The sequence below is a fragment of the Hippocampus zosterae genome, chromosome 8 (assembly GCF_025434085.1).
Source record: "Hippocampus zosterae strain Florida chromosome 8, ASM2543408v3, whole genome shotgun sequence".
NCBI lineage: Eukaryota > Metazoa > Chordata > Actinopteri > Syngnathiformes > Syngnathidae > Hippocampus > Hippocampus zosterae.
Genome location: NC_067458.1, coordinates 21193371 through 21216252, shown reverse-complemented (window position 1 = coordinate 21216252; position 22882 = coordinate 21193371). Strand labels below are relative to the sequence as shown.

The following is a 22882-nucleotide window of genomic DNA, read 5'->3' as shown; positions in this document are numbered from 1 at the left end:
ATAGAGCGTAGAATTTTTTTAAACGACCAATAATCATGCTCGTATAAAATGTCAACAAAGTTGGATTGAAATTTTTTACACGCCCCTGTTATTACTTATTATTCAGAAAGCATAATGCCATGTTTTTTCAATGTAATTTTATAGTTATGTGAAAGTTTGCATTGACTGTTTTTTTGGGGAAAAAGAGCTGTCTGGTTTTGTAATGACTTCAATATTTTTTTCCTTTCAAACTAGTCTCGTAATTGCTTAATTTATATGAAAGTTGGTCCTTTTCTTTGACTTTATTTTTAATAAAAAGTAGTAGTCATACAAGAATACCAGAATAAAAAGTGATTTTCTAGAAAAGTGTTTTTCTGAGAACAACGTAGCATTTTCAAGCCGTATTTTCCCTTTTGTGTGTGTGTGTGTGTGTGTTTTTTTAAAGAAAACGAGTAATTTTACAAGAGAAGTACAATGGTTCACAAGAATGTCTCGTTTTGACCACGGCACGTAAAGGCGGCCTTTCTATTGAATGGTACTATCGTCAACGTCGGAATTTTTTATAACAAATTCATTTTCGACCATATATAGAATTATTATGTCTCGTTAGACGATTATGCTGTAGTAATTATACTTAATACATATACGTGGCACTAAAACTGCGCTGATTGGATACATATTTGCCTATGTGGCTTAATACCTCGAAGCGGTGATATCGCAAGTCTTACTCCTTACGTACAGTATTTCCATTTACCACAGCACGTAAAGGCGGCATTTGGACAGCCACCGCGGTGCGCGCCCCCGCGGTTCAGTGCGCGCTCCCCCAGTAAAAAGTGAGCTAGTGGCAGTGGGGAAAGAATCGGGACTGGACGACCATGAAGGGGGGAACCCTGGATATCTTAACCCTAACACTTTGTATCACTTTTTCCAACCGTGGAGGCGAAATGTTCTTGCTTTAGTGGCTCGTTGGTTTGTGCGGCGGATGGAAAAGTCATAAATCTCCCAACTTGGAGCCCGCAGCCGCACTGAAAAGTTAGCCAAATTAGCCCGCCTCGGCTAAATTAGCCCGCCTCGGAAAGCGAGTCGAGGACAAAAACAGGCCCGCCGCGGGGACCGAAAGAGGCGGCGAAGAGTGACGAGGAATGTCGCCCCTCGGGATTCAGAAGTTCACCTACGGATGAGAAGAAGGAGACTCGGGAAGGCGGACGACAACTTGCAAGCCAGACGATCGCTGCCATGTTGGGGTGGCTGCCGCTGCGCGGCTGCAGCTGCCCGTCCGACGGTCGGCGATGGCTGCTCTCGGTGGTGCCGTGGCGGCCGCTGGAGAGCTTCTTCGTCGGGCTGTTGTTGCTGCTGCTGGATGAGGCCCTCGGCCTCGGCGCTTCAATTTCGGGGCTCGACCACGACAACAGTGGCAACAACCGCAGTGTCAACATTTACATGAGTGTGGACGAGCTCAACAGATTACTGGGTATGGAAAACTTGTTTTCTTGGGGGGGGGACTGCTGTCATACACTTGATTTCAAGAGAGTGGAAAGTCATTGTTAGCCATCACTTTTGCTTGATTTTATCCCACGCGTCGACTATTGAGAAAACGCAACACCACAATATATTAGACAATCAAATTAGATTGATAAAAACAAAAAGTAACATTTGAAAAAAAGAAGAAAATGTTGAACTTGAAAATATTTAGAAGGAATACAAAAACATTAGCGAAAGATGACAGTAGAAGTATAATATAGTTCATATAGATAAATAAAAGCAAAATTCTTAGCATTTATTATGATGTCGATCATTTTGTTGTCGGCTGGTTAGCACGTCCGACTCGCAGTGCTGAGGTGCAGGGTTTGATTCCCGGCTTCGGCCTTCCTGTGTCGAGGTTGCGTGTTCTTCCCGTGCCGGTGTGGGTTTTCTCTGGGTGCTTCAGTTTCCTCCCACATTCGAAAAACATGTGTGGTCGTAGGTTAATTGAAAACTCTTATCTTCTCCCTAGGTGTGATTGTATGTGTGAATAGTTGTTTGTAGATGTACGCACTGCGATTGGTTGGCAACTGGTTCAGGATGTACCCAGCTTACAGCCTGAAGTCAGCTGGGGATAGTTTCCAGCATGCCAGTGACTCTATAAGCGGATCACATATTGGCTGCATGGATGGATGAAGAATTTGCACGTTTTTAATGTCCACTATTTTATTCGAAAACAGGACATTCATCATTTTCAGGCAGACCTTGCTTGATTTCAAATTGCCTTAATCATATATTAAGAAATTCAGATTTCTGTTGTCCTCTGTGAAAGCAGGCGATCTGTTTTTTTTTCTTCAAAATGCAATAAGACTTAAACATTTGCTCTTATACTGGAAAGTAATGATCAACATTGCCTATTTTTTTTTATTTTTGTTATTTTTTTATTCATAATTTGTGTTTGTGTGCTTGCAGCACTGTCAATTTTAAATCATGTCCTTGGCTGACCACGAGTTCAGAGTGTACCCCAAGACGGCTGTGATAGTGGTGTAGGCGTGCATTTTAATGGTCTCAAGTGGCAGCAGTATTGTGTTCGGAGCCTTGATAACAGATGTGGATGTGCTCTTCCGGACTAGAAAACAAATTGTGCCAGAAAAGTGACAGGGCTGGCCTCAGAAAAAATGAAATACAAACGAGTTTTCACATTAATGTGGGCCAGAGCATTGACCATCGCTCTGTGCGAAAAGTGACGATTACTGCAACTTAGTAGGGGACCTTCTCTGCCTCCTCTTGCTCATAAATATGCTCTTAATCATCTATGACTTTTTCCAAGAGAAGTTTTTATTATTATTATTATTGTTATTATTATAAGTGTAACACATTTTTGGGTCATGACAAAATGTATTTTTTCAAAAATAAAAAGGTCATAGTTTTTATTTGAAGTTATATATCTTTCAAGAATTAAAAAAAAACTAAACAAAAAATGTATTTTTTTTCATCATCCAAACAGAATAAAGTTACAATTTGTGTTTTAATTTGTTGCACTTAAAAAAACAAGCAAACAAGCCCCTGCCCCTCCAAACAAGCATCAGAGAGGGGCTGATTACGGTATGGAAGCGGACGGTCTGAGATTGCAGTCTTTATATTCGCCCACCCCACAAGGCCCCCCCATTGAATCAAAGCGGGCGGCTGATGTATGGCCCTTTTGAAATAAAAGAAAAGCACACTTTGTGGCTCTGAAAAGTCGCTATTTTTGTCAGCGCTTTTCACCCACGGTTCAATGACAAAATACAGACGAGGTTAGCATCCCGTGCTAACATGCTACCAATCTCTATTTGTAAATGGTATCAAGAGTGCTGTGCAAAGGAGTGGCAGTAATGCTGCGATAAAAGTGCGACGTTTCGCACCTGACGTCTCTCCCACCCTGTTGCTTCCTGTCATTTATCGGTCAAGACTGACAGTCATTTTGTTTCAAAAAAGGAGAAACTGTGTTGTCGCATGCCATGCAGTGGAAAATTTGCGTGCTCCTCATTCAAATGCCGGAGCGCAAAAAGTTCACCTCGAGCCCTGCAACTGAGGCATTTCCACCTGTATGCTTTCATGCTGGCCTCCATTTTCTCTTTTTATCCTCTGGAGGTTTGTGGCGTTGGGGGGGGGAGACGACGTGTGGGCGACAAGAAGGTCTTTGTTAGATAGATGCTAACCAGACCTGAGCACCTGCTCGCTGCCACCATTCGTCCACCCGCTTTGGACATGCAATGCGATCCATCAGCATCTTTGCTTCACGTCCATGTGAAATGAAGTTGGACTACCGTTACTTCACAAAAAAAGGATGGCGCAATTGAGGGGACTGCCACGTGCTTATATGTGAGCAACGAGAGCCGCTTATTTATCACCAAGTGACAGCTCGTAACTCGAAAATTGTCTCAGTTGGGGCGCTTTGTATTTCAAGGCGGCACTATAAATGTAAAGAAAGGCTAATAAATGAGAACATTAACGTAGGTCAAGTGCACTTGAATGTTCCCGTCTTGGGGAAAGTGACGTGTTGATCCCAAAGGAAGTGATCACTCAAAACAAAACCAACATGCTGCCACACTGGAATTCAAAACACCAAACAAACCCCCACTGGACAAACAAGCCTGTTAGCATCTCTGTTAGCCGCTAGCCTCACATGCTTGAAATGTGTCCATTTGAAGAGTGAGGTTTTATTTTCCTCCCAGACCCCCCCCCCCCCACCCCCCCACAAATGACAGGCTCATGTTGACTTTTCCTTTCCCTGCCTGTATTAACGTCGTTCAGGTTGAAGGCTAAAATACTGCCAACAAGAGAAGTGATCACTCTTCCGTGCCTGGTGCGCGCCACTTTAATTGCTATCAAAGCGCAGCCGCCGCCTCACGTCGTGACGAGCGAGGCACACAAAGTTCAAGCCAGAGAAAGGCAATTATCACAGCACCGGCCTCGTTTTCTCACAGGAGGCCCCATTAAGACCACTCAATGTGGGTTTCATTCCAGCTGTTCACGAATCCTCCCGCCACTAGCACAACGTGTCCTCAGTGTAGCGACAAAGCGCAAACTGTTGCCGGGCAACACTCTTAGCTGTCAATAGCGCTGAACGGCTTGTAATTGCGCTGATTTTTCACACAAACACTAACCTGTTTTGTTTAAACAAACAAACAAAAAAAACACACAAAAAGGAACATTGATGTACTTAGCAAAACCAACTAACAAGCGTTAGACGCTCATTCATCCATCGCAGGGTCCAACGTGAAGGCTTTTTGAGAAGTGGGCCACACAGGGAGCCAAGTTGTGGCGGCTAGCTTTGTTTCAAGTTTTTCAGTTCTTCCAACTAGATATAGTACACGTGCATTGATTTATTTGGTCATTTTATGTTAACTTTTCTTTTGATGGCGGCGTGGGCACCCGCAGCGCCTCCTCTTGTTTTAGGTTGTCTTGAGAGGGAAGAAATGTTATAATACGGCACACTTGACAATGAAGTTGTACTTGACTTGACTTATAATTCTCTGATATGGATCCATTTCTTCAAAAAGCCGCTTTTGAATCGTTTTCAGTTTCACTTGTGTTTTGAAACACTTCTGATACTCAATTTGAATGAGTATCAAGTTTTATAAAGGATTGTCGGAGATAGGCACTCAGAAATAACGACAAGACACTTCTGGCTACCAACAATAGGCACTTTATTGGTCCCACACAGAAATGATAACACAGTTCAAACAAGTTGTATGAAGCTAAAGATGATATACTCTTACCGTATGCCAGTAGGATGGAGAGCCAACATCCTCAGCAGAATGAGCTTTGATACTCGCTGGGCGTCCGTACGCTACCCACAGCAGACTCCTCAGTCCTTTTATCCTCTAAAGTGGGTGCATCGGGAGGGGTGAGTGGCCATTCTCATCCCTCCCTACGCCACACTGTTTGTTGTGTAACCAAGTGGCATTGATCACAATGAAACACAAAAAGTTTCGACAATTAAAGCAAAGCAGACTATGAAGTCGTCAAAGCAGGCTCAAGAGTTTATCTCTGAAGTCGTCAAAGCAGGCAAGTTACCAAGTCATGCAATCATCTCAAAGCAGGTTCAAGAGTTTTCCACTGAGAAGATATACATTGATTAAAGAAAACATCACAAAATATCTTAATATACCAACTTAATTAAAAAAAAAAAAATCTCAAATACAAAGTCTCCACTCTGTCACTTTTCGAACACACAGTAATTTCATGATACGTTTATTTACAGAATGGCGCAATTACTGTACACGAAGAATCAGGTTTTGTGATCTTTTAAGCGCCTTACCCCAAGTCGACAAAAAGATGATGACGTCACCTAAACGCTGATTGTTCAGGTGACGCGCGCAAAAAAAAAAAAGGTGCACGGCGCGGTAAAATCGCCCGATCGATTTTAAGTGGATCACTGCTGCTTGGGAGAAAGGGGAGAGAAGGTCTCCTACTAAACTGCAGTAAGAGTCCCACAGAGGCGAGAGATTGAGATTTGTTTGTAGATGTGCTCATTTCTGTTAGCTCGTGTCCGGCGTTTGACATTACATGTTGGCCCCAAGCTCGCCAACGTATGAAACGGTTTGGCAGAAAGATTAGGTGCTCAAATCCCAAACGCTCTTGTTTTCCGTCAGTTTCACAGCACACTTCAGCTTGAAGCAAGCACACTTTGCCTCTTTTTTTTTTTTTTTTTTTTTGCAGAAATGTGCAAGCGAGAGACTCTCGTTTCCGCCAAGTGATGTTGTCCAATGCGGCCCCCGTTTCTTGACCGCGACAGATGCAAAAGGAATGCCTCAAAAGGCCCTTTTTTTTTTTTTTTTTTTTTTAAAAATAAGTCTTAAGTACGTTGTGCCCTCAGTTCTTCCTTCCTTTCAGAGCCGTAGCGAACGATTGCGGTAAGAGCCAACGCATGTGCTGTCCTTTGATCCCCCCGCTCATAAGTTGAGGGAAAATCAGCCCCCCCAGTAGGCTTGACTGGTTAACACGCCCACTGCCACCGCCGCCCACACGGGGCCTTTGTAGATGGCCCTTGAAAGACGTCGCCCATCTGCTTGCCCGAGTTGCCAGCGACAGCCTGAGATGGTTTTAATTGAGTCAATGTGAGAAAGTGGTCGGAGCCCGAGGCTGTTGCGCACATTCTTGCCTTTAAACGAGATCTTCTGAGTCAGGACGGAGAGCTTTGACCCCCCCACCCCACCAGGCTTTTTTTCCCCCCTCCCTCCCTCCTCATGACTTGTTATCAAAATAAACACGGTGAGACTTCACACTCCTATGTCAGAGTGTGTGTGTGTGATATAGTGACTGATGTGAACCCTTCTTTAACCCCTCGGTAAACTTGCACTCATCTCAGAGCTCGTCCGCGCTGCACTTGAACGTTTTGAACTTTTTCGCTTTGGCCACTGAGAGGTTTCAAGTGCTAGCAGATGTGCTCGGGTCCAACGCTCTCATTTAGCTGAGGGGAGCGTGCGCCTCGCTGTCGTCCGTTCGTGGCAAACCGGCAGTTTTGAGTGTGTGTTCTGCTCGAAATCAGTCTTTCCCAACTAGGGCAGAATCTTTTCTGATTATGAAATAAAACCAACGCCAACCAAGTGTCAACTTTCCATTTCTGCTCCCTTTTCCTCTACATTTTCTTCATTATTTCTAATCGGGGTCCGTCTTAATGTGTTCTGCCCGTACAGGTCTGGATGCGGAGCTTTATTACGTCCGTGACGACGTGGTGAATCACAACGCCATGTCGTTCACGATGCCTGTGCCCAGTGAGACCAACAGCCTTCACTTCACCTGGCACTCCAAGTCCAAGGTAAATGCCCGGCGTCGATCGCGCCGCCGCCACAACATCGGAAAATTATACGCTGAGGTCGTTTTTCTACCTAGGTGGACTACCGGTTAGGTTTCCACGTGGAGAATCCTGCTGCCATGAACACCCCACGAAGCAACATTTCCAGCCAGGGGGAACTTCCCCGCATTCCCTCCGGTTTGTATACATGACCGCCAGTACCCGGAGAAAACCCACGCAGGCCCCGGGGAGAACATACAAACTCCACACAAGGAAGCTAGAGCTGGAATTGAACCCAGTACCTCTGTACCGTGAGGTCCACGCGCTAACCACTGGACCACCGGTGCCGCCCTTCTTGTACACATAAAAATCAATATTTGCAAACAAACCGTTCTAAAAGATTCAATTCTTATGTATCATACGGATCAAATTTGCTGTCCTGGGTTCAAAATGTATTTCGGTAAATTCTTTCATATGCCACTGGAGGGAGCCCATGAGCAGAGAATCGGATTGTTCACTCTCAAAGTGTCCTTGGGCAAGACGCCCGATGTGAATTTCCCCCCGGTGGGCCGGGCGGCACCTTGCACGGCAGCAACCGCCCGTTGGTGTACGGATGCCTGCGTCAACGGGTGAATGCGAGGCTTTGTAAGGTGCTTCAGGCACCGTGATGGTTTTGATAAAGCACTCTATTAAGTACGCCGTTTACCATTTTTAAGTGAGCGGTATGACTAAATGATGTTTGTTTTTCTTTTTCTATTTTTTTCTCGCGCACCTAACAGTTTTTCGAGTGGACCTCTTCTGTTCGGGCTCGGTGGAGGGCGAAGCTGTCGTGACGGTGCAGCTCAACGTCACCCTCCACGGCAACAACTACACAGTGCTTAATTTCAAGAGGAGGAAAATGTGCACCAAAAGTAAAAACCAAAGCACTTCTGGAAATCTTTTTTCTTTTGGGTTGGGGTGGTTTAAAAGTTTATTTGCAATTGTTGCATCGGTCAATTTGCATGAATACCCTCGAAATGGTTTGGCTTTACCCCTATAAACTTTAACGTTGGTCTCTGTCCCCCCCCCCCTGACAGGTGTAGAGTCCGACCCAAAGATTCCATTTCCTTTCAACAACCACACGCTTCAGCAGCCCGACTGTGAGTATCGCTTTGTGATCTCTTACGTACATCCTTCCAGAGCCTGGAGAATGGCATTCATTGACTCTTACAGCCCCTCTCCCATCGTATGGGTTGCCACACGTGATGTTCATAGACAATTTAAAAAAAAAGCCCATTCAGAAATGCAGTCATAGATATTTTAATGCAATTATCGTTTCGAATTTGGGGTTTGAAAATAGCTTGAAAACGAATCAACTAACTCCCTTGAACAGTGCGTGTTGTGAAACGCTTCCTCTTCCCTCACTTTGCGGGAGCCGCGCGTCATTTTGTCGCAATCGAGATTGAAAAACATGGACGGTCATACAATCGGAACAACTATTCCTGCATACGCCTTGTTGTTTGAAGCAGTTCGAGATGAAAGAGGAGAGACTCGGTCTCCTTTCACCAGCGAATCAGAGACGCCTTGCTCAAAAGGCGCTCGACGTCCCACGCGTCGGCTACAAGCTACGTTTGAAAGTAAACAAGAAGCTCCATTGAGGCTAATAGACATTGGTTCATTCCCCCCCTGTAAATCCGCTTCAATTCCAAGCGGCATCCAGTTCCAAATACTTGGCAGTGGCGCTTTGTGTTATCTATTGACCTTTATGAATGGTCAATGTTGACAGATGTTTTATTTTTTGCTTTTTGGAGGGGAGCGGAGGGCCATTACGAATTGTCTGGCTCTCCCGTCTTACATAACGCTTGGCCTCCTTTGTGAGGACATGGCCATTAGTTTCCACAAGCAGTGCCATTCACAGGTCACCTTATTTCTACTCCCAACAACCCGAGGCTTTTGAAAGCTTTAAGTAGCAGTGGTCAAGTCGTCTTTGTTGTGGAATTTTCTCAAGAAAAATAAATCCCCCATATTTTTTTTTTTTAATCACAGAAAAACAATTTACTGCTGAAAGTGGTATTCATCAGTAGCATCTGACCTTTTTTTATTTTATTTGGCTTCCATCAGTGGACGGCATGACTGCACCCACCACCTCCACGCAGGTGTTCTACATCAGCGTGAGCGTGTGCTGCATTGTCATCTTCCTGGTGGCCATCATCCTGGCCATCCTGCACCTGCACAGCATGAAGCGAGTGGAGATGGAGGACAGGTTGGTCCCTTTTTTTCCCCTTCTCTCCATCAACTTCATTGATTATTTTGGTTTTTTTTAATCCCCTTCATTCTTCCAGTGTGAGCGACAGTGGAAGCTCACAGGGACTTTCTCAGCCTTCCACGCAGACCACGCAGTACCTGCGGGCCGACACCCCCAACAACGCCGCGCCCGTGTCCAGTAAGAGTTTGTAATTAATTCCTCACAGAGCAGCAAGTTGTCACAATTCTTGCTAATGATATCGTGCGACATAACGTCAAGTCAATTCCTCTGCGAATGAGAATTGCTCAAGCGGGTGTGCTAATACAGCGGCAAATGATGACACACTCTGGTGGCATTCCACCGTTTGCTTGTCCAAATGCGATTAGCCGAGCGGGAATGCTGGGAAGTTGCTGTCACGAGATGGCCATTCCGCGCCGCCGTCACCACTTGTTTCAATTCATTGCATTCCATCCAGTCTTTTATAGTTTTTCGGCTTTTAAAAGTCAACTGACAGCATCTGGCACATGTCAAGCTAACACCTCGTATAAATGTTAATGATTTTGACACATGCAACGCTACTGCACGGTCAAGATTGTTTTTAGAAAGGGCCAGACTAGCTACAGAAAGACGGAAATTCATCTTTCGGGTTTTGACACTGAGTGAATGTTTTCCAACCGCATGATGACACAAGCGAGGGGGAAGTCCTGCGAGTCATCGTCGCCCTCTTGTGGATGCAATGCTCATCTTGCTTGCACACTGTTTTCAACCCCCGTTCACCTTCCCCGCCCCCCTTTATGCCTGACTTTTTGTGAGTCACTGAGCTTGTAACAGACACCTGTCGAACACTTACCGGTCTCTTCATTTGGGTATCCATGCACAATGTCACGAGAATTTTTTCCAATGCGAAATACAATGAAGTAATTTCTTCCGCTCTCTTAAATTGTCTCAAATGGATACAAATTTTAAAATATTTTTAGAATTTGATTATTCCATTGAGTTATGGGTAAAAATCACATTCCATCACAAAACCATCATTTTATTGTGTATTTTTGGTATTGTTTAGCGGATAAAAAAAACAACCAAACTACATTTAATTAAGCAATATCACACAAGTGGGGACTTGGCTTTTCAAATCTGGCTCAGTTACTGGTTTGGTCAATGTTTTCTAAAGCAAAAGCAGATATTGTTCAATATCTTATTTCGATTCAACCCAAAATACAGTCAGTCTACTTTCACAAAGGACTACAGATAATCGAACAGAAATACCGTTGGTAATTAATTTGATAATACAGTATATTCATTTTTGATCGTTTGCTTAATAAAGCAAGAAGGGAACCGCAGTGCAGAAAGAATATACATCTTGCACTCTAGTCGGGTACCATTTCAAATTAGAATGACTAAAATACCTTTTAAAAAAATAGTCTTAAAATCTACATTTGGTCACACGGTCCCATGTTGCCGCCTCCCATTTGATTGCGCGCGGGGGTTCCTAATGAAGTGGCTCGTGAACATCTTCCGTCAGTGTGAGCACCCCGTTGAATCCTTGCCCTCCCTCTTTGCCTCCCTCTCCTCTCGTCAAGACAACCACCCTGGTTCCGCACCCATTCTCCAGCTCGCCGCCTCCTCCTTCCAAAACACGGGCGCGCCCCCTCACGAAACCAAAAGTAAGTGAGCAGACTCTCTTCTTGCCAACCGTCCCCGGTCCGTCGTCACACGCGCCACTTTGCGACGCCGTTTCCCTTTAGGGGGCGCCATTCATGCACACCTCCTCTCCTTTTGCCCACCCCGCATGCCACCAGCGTCGTGCCTTTCGCCTTATCTCATAACACATAACAAGAACATCAAAACACCCCAAATGACCGGTCGTGCCTCACCACATCTTGTTTTGCTCTTGGCGCCCTGATCTCAAAGTATACACACGGCGTGTGTGTGTGTGTGTGTGGGGGGGGGGGGGGGGCACAGTTTGTGCTATTCTGCCTACACACGGGGGAGGTTATGTTGTTGGGTTGTATTTTAATGAACGAGAGGCCAATTCCGATATTTGGCAGGATAATATTCAGAAAACTGATTAATTGGCAAATTGTTTTTTTTTTTTTAACACCATCCTTTCAGCCTTTTTGTGCCCATATTCGGGTATGTACAAATATTGGCTGTAATTTTTTAAGATTAGGTTTTTAAAATTTTTTTTGCCTGTTTTCCTATTAAAAGAAATTTAACCAACATCGGTTCTTTTTCTTACATTTTTACATTTCACAGCTATTTCAGAAAGTTGCGGACACACCTGAGCCGCGTGTTTGCGACAAGCCACAAATTATTGACACAACCCTTCGAGGGCTCTTATTTGCATATAGGCGCCACAAGATGGCGACAAAGCGCTTAAAATTTAGACAGTCATGGCGGCACCGATGCCGTGGTGTACAAAATCAGGAACCCGTGTTGCATAACACAGGCGTGTGTCATTGAATGCTTCCAATTTGATGTTGTTGGTATAAACGGACATAAATCTAATAGAAAAGTTTCATTCCATTTGCGTTAACACAGCATGATGGTTAAATTAAAAAAAGAAAAGAAATTTAAAAAAAGGCAAGGGAGGCAGGTGGACTGAATGGCCGGCATCAAGCCCAGAGGATGAAAAGAAATGGCACGTATGCTGTCAAAGTGATGTAAAACAGACACTCCTCCACCAATCCTCATTTTTTGTGTGTGTGTGTATGTTTACGTTTGGATCTCACAGGCTTCCCATCTCTCCGCATCGAGAAAAACGACCTGAGGAGCGTGACCCTCTTGGAGGCCAAGGCGAAAGTCAAAGATATCGCCATCTCGCGGGAGAGGGTCACACTGCGAGATGTCCTGCACGAAGGTATCTTCTCTTTTTCTCTCTTTTTTTAGACACTGGTTGGAAATGTCGCGATGAGATGTCTATTTTTGATATTGCTGATGGATTCTTATTGGGTAAAGGATGGACTTAAAGCATTGTGGCCCATCTCTCACTTTAGGTAGAGGTTAGGAAAGGTGGAAAGTGCAACTAGATTAATCTTTGACGTTGCCTCCATTCAGTCGGCTGCTTTGGAGGCCGCTGAGGTTCGTCATGGAGTTTAACAAGACTGTACTTCGGTCTGCTGAGAGTTTGGCCAGCCCTGGTGGATTTAGTGTCCTAAACGATTCCCAAACGCTGACACAGCACTCGAGCCTGTGTCTGGGAACGCGCAATCAGAACGTAAATATTTTAAGCTTTACTGTTCTTTTCGATAAAGCGCTGTTCATAAATCGTACTTGCGTGGTCCGAGTCATCCCGGATGAACTCGCGACGTCTCGACACGGGGTTCAACGAGGAGGTTGGCTCGTAATTCTCCGGGTACAAAAGTGGTGGATGCAGCAGCTGCCTGGCAACTAACTTGACTGGCCCCTGTAGTTGTAACTGATCAATTTCAATCCTATTTCCGTGTGCAGTGTTACGGTTTGACCGTGAAAAAAAGAAAATGTTGGCGGCCATTTTCTCATTTTACTTGATTTTAGTGTTAATTTTAAATGTGGTTTAAATTTTTATGTTTTGTTTTGACAGTCGTCCTGTAATGTTACTTTTCATCTTTTAAGTCAGCAATGGGTTAATCACCGCCAAAGTTTGGCCCTGAAACGAAAAATAGATGCACTTTGCATGACTTTTACTTTTAGATCTATTCTACAGCACCTTCCTTTTGCCTTTTATTTTCCACTTGCATGACAGTGAAGGATGTTTGAAATGTTACTTAAAAATGAAAACCTTGACAACCCAGTAAGTAAGATTTTTAATTCAACTCAAGCTAAATAATCTTGAAGAAAACATCGCTGCAGCATACTTTTTGCCGCCGTTAGCATGGCGGCGTGCATAGAAAAAGAACACTGCTAACATTGCGGTGAAAAATGAAGTCTTGCGGACTCGCAAACTGGTCCGGACAGGCCCGACGCGCACGCTCCAGGTGGGAAGCGAGGCGGTTTAACACTCACCTTGTTGTTGTGCCCATCTGGCCTCGGGGCTACGATGTTTTTCTAAACTTTATGTCCACGCTCGGTTGCTAACCTCACTCGAGTTCCCGCCTCGGGCGCTCCTCTGACAGTTTAGACAACGGCGATGATGAATGCGCTCATTTGGCTTCTCCTGCCGTCGTTCAAAGCATTGAAATGTCTTTGGAGTGCACAACGCAATCGGTCTTGTTCTGCCCGATGTGACAAAGTGTTTTAAATGCGTAGCCTGACCCGGCGATTAGCCCGCCCGCTGTGACATTTAAACTTCTCTGGAGGTCTAGTACAATCCACTGATTTTTTTTTTTTAAACAGGCACCTTTGGGCGCATCTTCCACGGCGTGCTCCTGGATGAAAAGGACCCCGCCAAGGAAAGGCCAGTCTTTGTGAAGACTGTGAAAGGTATCCACGCTCGCTAATGTTTTTTCCAAACTGTTGTACCAAAGCACTGATTTTACATGAAAAAAAAAAAACCTTTAAAAATCTCAACTTGCACCACCAAAAAATAAATAAATAAAAATAAGCCTCAAAATAACTTTTTCATTTTTCAAAAGCGCTTGGGATTTGTATTTCAGGGTGACTGCTGAATTTATAGCGCAGTCTCCGCAGAATATAAACATGGGCACATATAACATTGTGGGGCGAGTGCAATTTAAAGTCTACTTGGAAGAAAGGGTCCACAGTCGGCTTTATAAATATTGGCACATGGACACAATTCTCAGCTCGTCGGCTTTAAAACGCCACATCAATGGATTTAAAATGAGACAAAACAAAATGTGCTTAAACTGCAAACTTTGAGCTTTAATTTGAAAGTGTTTACGTCCAAGTCAAGTGTAATGAGACAAATCACCAAAAAAATGTCAATCAAACTTTCACTTTTAAATACTTTGTTGAAAATCCTTCGCAGTCAATTACAGCCTGAATCTGAAACGTTTTCACCGCTGCTGATGTTCTGTCAGGTCTCTACTGCGACTGTCTTCACTTCCTGCTTGTTCTTGGTGCAGTTTCCTTTTAGATTTCAGAAAGTGAGACAATTTGATTCAGCTCAGGTGATTGACATGACCAACGCCTAACATGACATTGACCATCTGCATTGTGCAGCGCCGTCCAATGAGTTCCGAAGCATTTGGCTGAATATGAGCGTACCAAAACAAAAAAAAACGTCTCTTTCAAATAAACGTGATAAGGTGTGTGTAAAGTTCCACTGTGTTTGCAGATCACGCGTCAGAGGTCCAGGTGACCATGATGTTGACTGAAAGTTGCAAGCTTCGCGGACTTCATCACAGGTGAGCGTGTTTTGCTTACTTGCGTGAAAGTTTCAAGCACCGATGACCATAAGTGAGCTGGAAGGCGGTCATTTTAGGATGAGTTTCAGGACTCTAAAGATGTGGGGGGGGGGGGGGGGGAATTGCCACCAACTTGTGTTGGACCATCATATCAGGACACACTGAAAAGTCTTAAGGACCACCGACTGTGAGCAGGAAGTTTTTGGTTCTGCTGCTAAATTCCTGGCCTCAAAAGATGATAACAAAAAGTCCCTGACACCAGTTTCGACAAACAACACTGAGTTGGGTGGACATGTTTATCAAAACAAGACTTGAGGAAAAAGACCCATGGCTGAAAGGGAACAGGAAGTCCGCCTTTTTAGTCTAAATCAGCCATTTTGAGAGAAATTCAAGAACCCGAGAGAGAAAAAAATGCCCCCCTATCAACTTTTTATGTGCACAGAACACTGTGAACATGTCTGTCATCGCATCACAGAAACCGTCTCAATGACCCAGACCCAAAATGGATTAGGAAGCAGCCAATTTATTTTGAAGCAGCATTCCGGGAACTCAAACTCCCCCCACATGAATCCGCCCAAATGAGGCCTAATATGAAGCGGAGATCTGAAACAGATGAGTGACGCTAAAATTCAAGGCATATTTTGCATGTAGTTCAATTTGAGGCCACTATTTGAGATATTTGGTCCCAGATAACTAAAGCTGAATTTCATTAATGTTGTGTAAATTAGTTACCTGGTGATGGATTCATGTCAACATTCCAGGTATCAGTTATACTTTTCAGTGGGAAAAAAAAATTAAAAACTTTGGTTCCTGCCTTAAAAGGTGTTGAAACAAGACCACAGAGACCTTGGTGACATCATTGTTCAGTGGGTATGGGGAAGTCCAGGATCAGTTTCCATCGTTGTATGCGCTGACATTAAAATGCTTCAAACAGTCAAGAGGAGGAGTTTAACCTTAACTGGACACATTTTGGCCAACACCTTTTCCTTCACACATTGCCACGATTCCCTTTTCCCTTTCGCTAACAATGTTTTGAAAGAGATCCCTGACAACACAGCTTCCGTACTGAATTAAGTCGCTAGTTCGTGTGTATTTATGCCAATTTTTTTCCCCCCTCTGCTTCCAGAAACCTGCTACCCATCAGCCACGTGTGCACGGAGGACGGCGAGAAACCGATGGTGCTGCTGCCCTTCATGGCCTGGGGCAATCTAAAGCTGTTCCTGCGCCAGTGCAAGCTCGCCGAAGCTAACAACCCGCAGGTGAGGGCCCCTAGTTTAAAGCCCGCATGCATTGACTCTTTTTGAAGATGTACTGTTTGGTGTCTGTAAAACAGCACACCCACACACTCTACTTAATACAGTGAAACTCCTCTACAACGAAATCATGTTTGCAGCAAGAACTTTTTCACAACGGGGGACTTTTCACTGTAGCAAATTTTATCTCAGATGTAAACATGAACACATACAAAAAACGTATACGTGTACTTTTTATATGTATTCCAATAGTGCATAAGTATGAACATACACTTATTTGACACTTTGTATCGCCAGCGTAGAGAGAAAAAAAAGAAAAGAAATTGCGAAATTTCCAATCGGCATTTACTTTCACTTACATAAATTTCTTGCATTATGTCTTTTACTTCCTCCAGCTTTCATTTTTATTACTTCTACCCTGTCTTCACGCGTTAAAGCTTTTCTTTTCTTAACTCCTTGGTATCCAAAGGTCCATTTTGTCGTCATTTTAGCAATGCAACATTCATGAAACAAATACTTCCTGTACTACTACTGCGCATGTGTAAACCAGTGTGGTGGTTGCTGGTGCCGTTTCCGTACGAAGCAGTAGGGGTCGCTGTGGCGTGCTGAGGTTGGATTAGACTTTTTTCGTTGTAGTGAATCTCGTTGCGAGGCAAGGGCAGAGAAAAAGATTTCGTAACACGAAACAGGGGGACTTTTCGTTGTCGGGGAGCAGAAAAATAGGAATGCCTTTCATGCATGAACATTTTTTCACACTAGGGGGTATTTTGGCCCATGTAGGTTTTGTTGTAGAGGAGTTTCACTGTAGTATGTCCAGTTTGACATGCAGCTATCGGCTGACATGGTCTCGGAGAGTTTTTACTCGTACGACGACAGGTCTCTGTACCGATAACAGTATTGATGATTCCCTACAAGTTCAGCCTTAGTAGTGTTGTTCGTGCAGCAACAGCAGTTCACAAAGATTTAATCGTGTCCTAGTAGGACAAAAGTGGCACAAAAATGTTCCAACGGCACCGCTACCTGATTTACAGCTGCAGCGCTTATTGCGATAGCGACGCTACTTCTGCCGCCGGTGCCAAAATGCTCATCATAATGAGATTTCTTCACACTAGCATGTTTGTCTCAAAGGCCGCAAAAAGGAGTTTTGATAACAATCGGCAAGCTCCATCTTGCAAATGTTCGCTCGGCAGAGCTGATTGATGAAAAGCCGCTCTCTGTTTGAACGCATACAAAAGGCCGATTGTCTGCGCGTAGCCTGATCAGGTGCCGCGCGTCTACAGTCAAAGCAGCTGGAGCCGCAAAACTCCCGGGCGAGGAGCCTCCTTCTGCTAGATTGACACCTGTGAACTTACAACGTGAAAGATTGATTGCAAATCTTTCAGGAGTGCGTTTCATCACGTCGAGTCGAGCCCGATCGTTAAATAAGCTTGCATAGTTGTTTTGGGCGAAAGGAAAAGAATAATCACTTGCAAAGGTACGGCTGGGTGGGAAAAAAAAAAGATGTCAATGATTTTACATACCGCAGTTCCAACCGCTGTCACACGGGATGTTGTCGTGAAATTTCTTGGACAAAAAGGTTCAGTGAGTACAGGGAAAGATTACGCATGTAAGTTTTGCCTTGGGGTGGGGGGGCTGGGGGGGGGATCTCATCCATCCATTTTCCAATCCGCTTAACCTCACGAGGGTTGCGGGGGGGTGGGCTGTAGCCTATCCCAGCTGTCGTCGGGGTACACCTTGAATTGGTCACCAGCCAATCGCAGGGCGCGCACATAGACCAACAACCGTTCATGCTCAGGGTCACAGCTCAGGACAATTTTAGAGCGTTCAATGAACCGTGCATTTTTTTTTAAATGTGGGAGGAAACCATAGAGACCCCCCCCCCCCCCCCCCCGTGGGGTGGCGGGCATGCAAAATCTATTTTGAAACTTTTTACGTTCAAAATGGTGTCATGAGGGCAATGTACGGTGGTGACCAGTTTATAATAGTTGTGAATTTGTCCTTGTAATTAGTGATTATTTTGTTTTGATTTAAAAAAAAATAATAATAATTTCAGTTGAGCTATTTGAACAACGCTTCAAGGTGTGCTCCAGTCTTCCCCCGACCACCGCCACCACCACTGTCGCCTACAACAACGCCAAAATATCTTGCTCTTTTCACTCCGAAATCAGTCCACCATTATCTGGCCGTCTGACATCGCGGTGGTGCTGTGCCCAGTCTGAACATTTTTCAGTCCGGGCAACACAAACGGGATACAATGAATGGTTTCGTTGATGCCAACATTTTGCTTTACCATCTTGCAAAGTAAGGAATCGTGACGTGACTCTCCTCATATCCTCACATCACTCCAACATAGTGCAGTATGGTGCTGGCAAATGTGGACAGCCAAAAAAAAATGTTAAAAAAGGGCAGACTGAAAATTGAGCATTTGATTAATTGCAGCTTTTTAACTAAAACGGAACTAAAGGGCACTATGACGCACCAAATGTCACAGTCAGTCACTACCGCGTGTTTCCTGTCCTCAAGCGCTGTGTCCTCCCCTCACTTCCTGCCAGGCGATCTCCCAGCAAGACCTGGTCTACATGGCCATACAGATCGCGTGCGGAATGAGCTACTTAGCCCGCCGCGAGGTCATCCACAAAGACCTCGCTGCCAGGAACTGCGTGTAAGTGACCGCCGACGGCCGCCAAAATAAACTCCCGCAAACCGTTTCTCTTGATCCCAACAGCATCGATGACAACATGCAGGTGAAGATCACCGACAACGCCCTGGCCCGCGATCTGTTTCCCATGGACTACCACTGCCTTGGGGACAACGAGAACCGGCCCGTGCGCTGGATGGCTCTGGAGAGCTTGCTCGACAACGACTTCTCCAGTCCCAGCGACGTGGTAAGAACACTTTTTGGGGGGTTTTGAAACGCTCTGGCTTCCACTAACAATAGGGTTGCAAAGGGGGAGGTGCTAATTTATAGTGTAGCCAAGAGTGACTCCCCATTTATTGTGTTAGGGGTACTTTCGAGAGTCCAAAATCGCCGTCCGCCGATGCCCGCTTTTTCGCCGACAGCTGAGTTTCAGGGAGAAGTCCAGACGAGAAGACGCTCAAGATGCCACGCGCGGCGTGACTCATTTAAATACAGCGTGCACTCGGTTGTTTATGATACCGAGCTGGAACACCCTGGTCTTAACTTCCTTGACTTGAAGATGTTGCTCTTTTACGTAATCACTGGCCCAAGTCCTCACTGACGTCTTCAAATGTGGGCCAATAGGATGCGAAGAGTATCCAAATAAGTCATCGTTGACTGCGTCTTCGAACAAAAGGTGATTTTGCTCGCACGTCCAAATGTAGTACGCGGCGGTGAATCACGCCGGCGTGTCCTCGCACGCGCCGCTTCTTGGTTTCGTAACGGCAACTACACGCCGGCTGCAAAAAAAAAAAAAAAAAAAAAAAAAAAAGAGTTCATGATAGAAATGCATCCAAATATTCATTCATCTTCCGAGCCGCTTGATCCTCACTAGGGTCGCGGGGGGTGCTGGAGCCTACCCCAGCTGTCTTCGGGCAGTAGGCGGGGGACACCCTGAATCGGTTGCCAGCCAATCGCAGGGCACACAGAAACGAACAACCATTCACACTCACACCTAGGGACAATTTAGTGTGTTCAATCAGCCTGCCACGCATGTTTTTGGAATGTGGGAGGAAACCGGAGCACCCGGAGAAAACCCACGCAGGCCCAGGGAGAACATGCAAACTCCACACAGGGAGGCCGGAGCTGGAATCGAACCCGGTACCTCTGCACTGTGAAGCCGACGTGCTAACCACTGGACTACCGGGCCGTGCATCCAAATATTCTATTAAAAATCAAAAACTGATTTTTCTTATTTTGGATTCAATTTTTTTTAATGTATTTTTGGGGGGGTGGGGGGGTTATTGCATCTCTCTTGTGGTTTATTGAAGCAAATGACCTCATTCACTTGTTAACAGCCTCTCTGTCAAAAAAAATCATTTCTCCTGCATGTAAAACGATTGCTTCCCCGGATGTCCGTAAATGATTTCAATAATCGGTCTTCCCCCCCCACAGTGGGCTTTTGGCGTGACGCTGTGGGAGCTGATGACTCTGGGCCAGACGCCGTACGTCGACATTGACCCCTTTGAGATGTCGGCCTACCTGAAGGACGGATACAGGATAGCGCAGCCAATCAACTGTCCCGATGAACTGTACGTACCAACAATCCCCTCGGTTCTAGTTACCTCCGCCAGGGAGTTTTCGGCAGGTTTTGATCACTTAATCTGGATTTTTCCTTTTTCATGAATATGCGGTAAAAGTTGTCCGTTTTTTTTTTCCCCTGATAATTTATTTTAAATTTTATCCTTCGGTCTCATCCTCAAACGTATACACAAACATACAATTACATATTAATGGAGAAAAAAAGGCACGTTACCAGAACGCCAATGTTTTTTTTTGGGGGGGGGGGCAAAAAAAAAGCTCAAGTTTTTTTTTTTTTGCCCCCCCCTCCGAGTTCTTCATTTATTTGTACTTGTGATTGTGGCCGGCCTTTCCAACGTTCTGTGTGTTTTGACTGAAATGAAAATCGATCGGTGAGGCGTGCAGAGATTTCCTGCCAAGTACAAAAGGTGACGACGACGCTTCCTCTTCCAAAATATTTCAGACCCACCAAATGAAACGCACACCGACACGCCACTTCCTGTCGCGTGTGCCCCTTTTTGCCGAGGTCATCCACCCTTTGCCCGTTTGTGTTGCAGGTTCGCCGTCATGGCTTGCTGCTGGGCTCTGGACCCCGAGGAAAGACCCAAGTTCCAGCAGCTGGTCCAGTGCCTCACAGAGTTTCACGCCGCTTTGGGTGCTTACGTGTGAAAGCCTTTTGAATCCTACATGTGCCTTATCAAAAGAAAACCAAATGGAGGCCGGTGACTTTTTTTGCATTTTTGTACAGGCCCCTTTTTTTTTATATAATAGCTTTTTACGGCATAGCAAATATTTTTCCGTAGGATGTTTTTCCACACCAGGACTCTCCCAACGGGAATTTTGTTTTTTTTCCACCAACATTCACGTGCCGTGTTTTAAAGGCACTTTGGCGGTCACTTGTACATGTACTGTCGCCCTATTAAGACGCAACAAGCGCGGTACGACGGCGAGAAACTCGAGCACGCTTTTCTTTGTGTGCCGCTTTACTTACGATGCCATCATTAAGCTTCGGTCGCTTTCACGTGGTCGGGATTTTTCCATGCTTTGAGAATTGGAGACAAATTCAGCCTGGCAGGCATCGGACGGAGTCTCAAGAGCCGTAACAGAATCAGGACGCCATCTGTGTAGAAGATCATTCAAGCCATTGAGATGTAAAAGCCGGCGTTTTGGGGGGGTATTAACCCTTTCATGCGCCAACAATGATAACCTGTAACCTGATATCATGAAGTGTCCACAGTCGTAACCGCTGTCCCAGAAAAGGGTTAATGAGGGGAACAGACTCACGTGAGTTTGTAAATTTGCAGAGTACCCGAGCCATAATAGAGGCGGGGCAACCAAAAATTTGCGCATATAGTTGACTGCCTTGGGAAGATTTCTGACTCTTTGACAGCTTTTGTTTCAGGATGAGTTTTAGAAAGAGGCCAATGACTGTAAAAGACGGCAGGACGAAGTCGTTTCACGCCTTTGGTGGGTAATATCAGAGGCAGGACACTAATTGTGTTGAAGGGTATTACGGTGAGGGTATATCTGGGATAAATTCTTGTTACGGTTCTGATGCATTTTTTTCCCCCACCTCAGGGGGTCGCTCTGTGTGAAACAAGGTTTGTAGTCCACATTCTCTGCCAAAGGTACCAGGGTCTTCACGATGTTCCAGGTTCATAATTTTTTTTTCGCCTGGCATTTAATACCACCCATCACAGGACTCATCAATCTTCACAAATTTGTCGGTATTTTCAACATTTTTTTTTTTTTGGGGTGGGTGTTTTTACTGTCGCTGCATGTGGAATGATGGTGCTTGAATTCATTCATTCACTATTAAATGTTCTTTCTTTAATGTATTTTCCAACTTTTTGGTCTTCAGACAAACCAGCTTATCATCTTTCCCTTTTAGTGTGCGTGTGTGCGCGGGTGTGTGTGTACACGGGTAAAATAACGCGTGTGTGTGTGTACACGGGGTAAAATAACTGCTGCAGACCAGGCATTCTTGGCAAATTTTCCAAAGCTGTCTTATCATTTGAATTTGTCCGATCCCTTCCATGTTTTAACCACATCCAGGCACTGTCCAAATATGGTCAATTTCATTTTTTCCCCAAAAATTAATACCATTTGTGTGGCCTCATGTCATCTGTCATTTACATGCCTTATTAACCAATTTGGAGTGTTGAAAACTGCTTGTGAGCAAATCTATGAAGTGTCTTGAACATTTGAAAAGTGAAAATAGTTCGATTTGAGTTGGCCTGTTTTTTTGAAGCGGCCACCCACGAAGGGCGCGTACAGATTAAATTTCTGCCTATGATACTGCTCGAAGACCTTTGGAAACATTGGTAAGATGATGCAACCACTGTCCCTTTCTTTTGAATTTTTTTTCCACAACACTTAGGGAGACATATCTATCATACTCTTAAGTCGGGGTTTTTACAGTATATAATGTAGGCAGCGGCCTGTCTGAATTCGGGCCAGCACAGGCTCTAAAAGCTACTTCATGTAACTTATCTGTTGCCAGTGAGATACCAGTTGGCATTTAGAATGGCAGTTGCGACATTGTGTCGGAAACAAGTGGAACCTGCCAACCGATTTATTTTCAACTGCCAAGGGGTCAATCAGAATACTGTGTTTAGACAAGCGGGAACATATTCTTGTCAAGAAACTTTTGGGGTTGACTTCCCCTTTAAGATCAATAGAATAAATCTACCACCTCTG

At 44.8% G+C, this 22882-nt stretch overlaps 1 protein-coding gene and 1 long non-coding RNA gene across 3 annotated transcripts; one reads left to right on the top strand and one right to left on the bottom strand.

Moving 5' to 3' along the window:
• Positions 1-769: 769 nt before the first annotated feature.
• On the top strand, positions 770-22016 carry ryk (receptor like tyrosine kinase). Of its 2 annotated transcripts, XM_052073049.1 has the most exons (16): positions 771-1450; positions 7125-7246; positions 7321-7420; positions 8002-8133; positions 8299-8361; positions 9323-9464; positions 9544-9644; positions 11027-11110; positions 12181-12306; positions 13761-13847; positions 14662-14731; positions 15858-15990; positions 18537-18646; positions 18710-18869; positions 20057-20193; positions 20740-22016. In XM_052073049.1, exons 1-16 carry the CDS (start codon positions 1216-1218, stop codon positions 20849-20851), a joined length of 1914 nt encoding a protein of 637 aa, XP_051929009.1. In that variant the 5' UTR covers positions 771-1215; the 3' UTR covers positions 20852-22016. The 2 variants fall into 2 exon arrangements, with proteins under 2 accessions (XP_051929010.1, XP_051929009.1); XM_052073050.1 differs by lacking the exon at positions 11027-11110 and having other exon boundaries at positions 770-1450.
• On the bottom strand, positions 21940-22259 carry LOC127605540 (uncharacterized). Its single transcript, XR_007963610.1, has 2 exons — positions 22103-22259; positions 21940-22060 (listed from the first exon to the last, which is right to left on the bottom strand). It is a non-coding gene; the product is annotated as an uncharacterized LOC127605540 (long non-coding RNA).
• Between the last annotated feature and the right edge of the window lie 623 nt (positions 22260-22882).

Coding starts and splice junctions, on each gene's coding strand:
- ryk (XM_052073049.1), top strand. CDS start 1,216: ATGTTGGGGTGGCTGCCGCTGCGCGGCTGCAGCTGCCCGTCCGACGGT. Junction 1,451..7,124: donor CGAGCTCAACAGATTACTGG/GTATGGAAAACT, acceptor CTGCCCGTACAG/GTCTGGATGCGGAGCTTTAT. Junction 18,870..20,056: donor TCTCCAGTCCCAGCGACGTG/GTAAGAACACTT, acceptor CCCCCCCCACAG/TGGGCTTTTGGCGTGACGCT.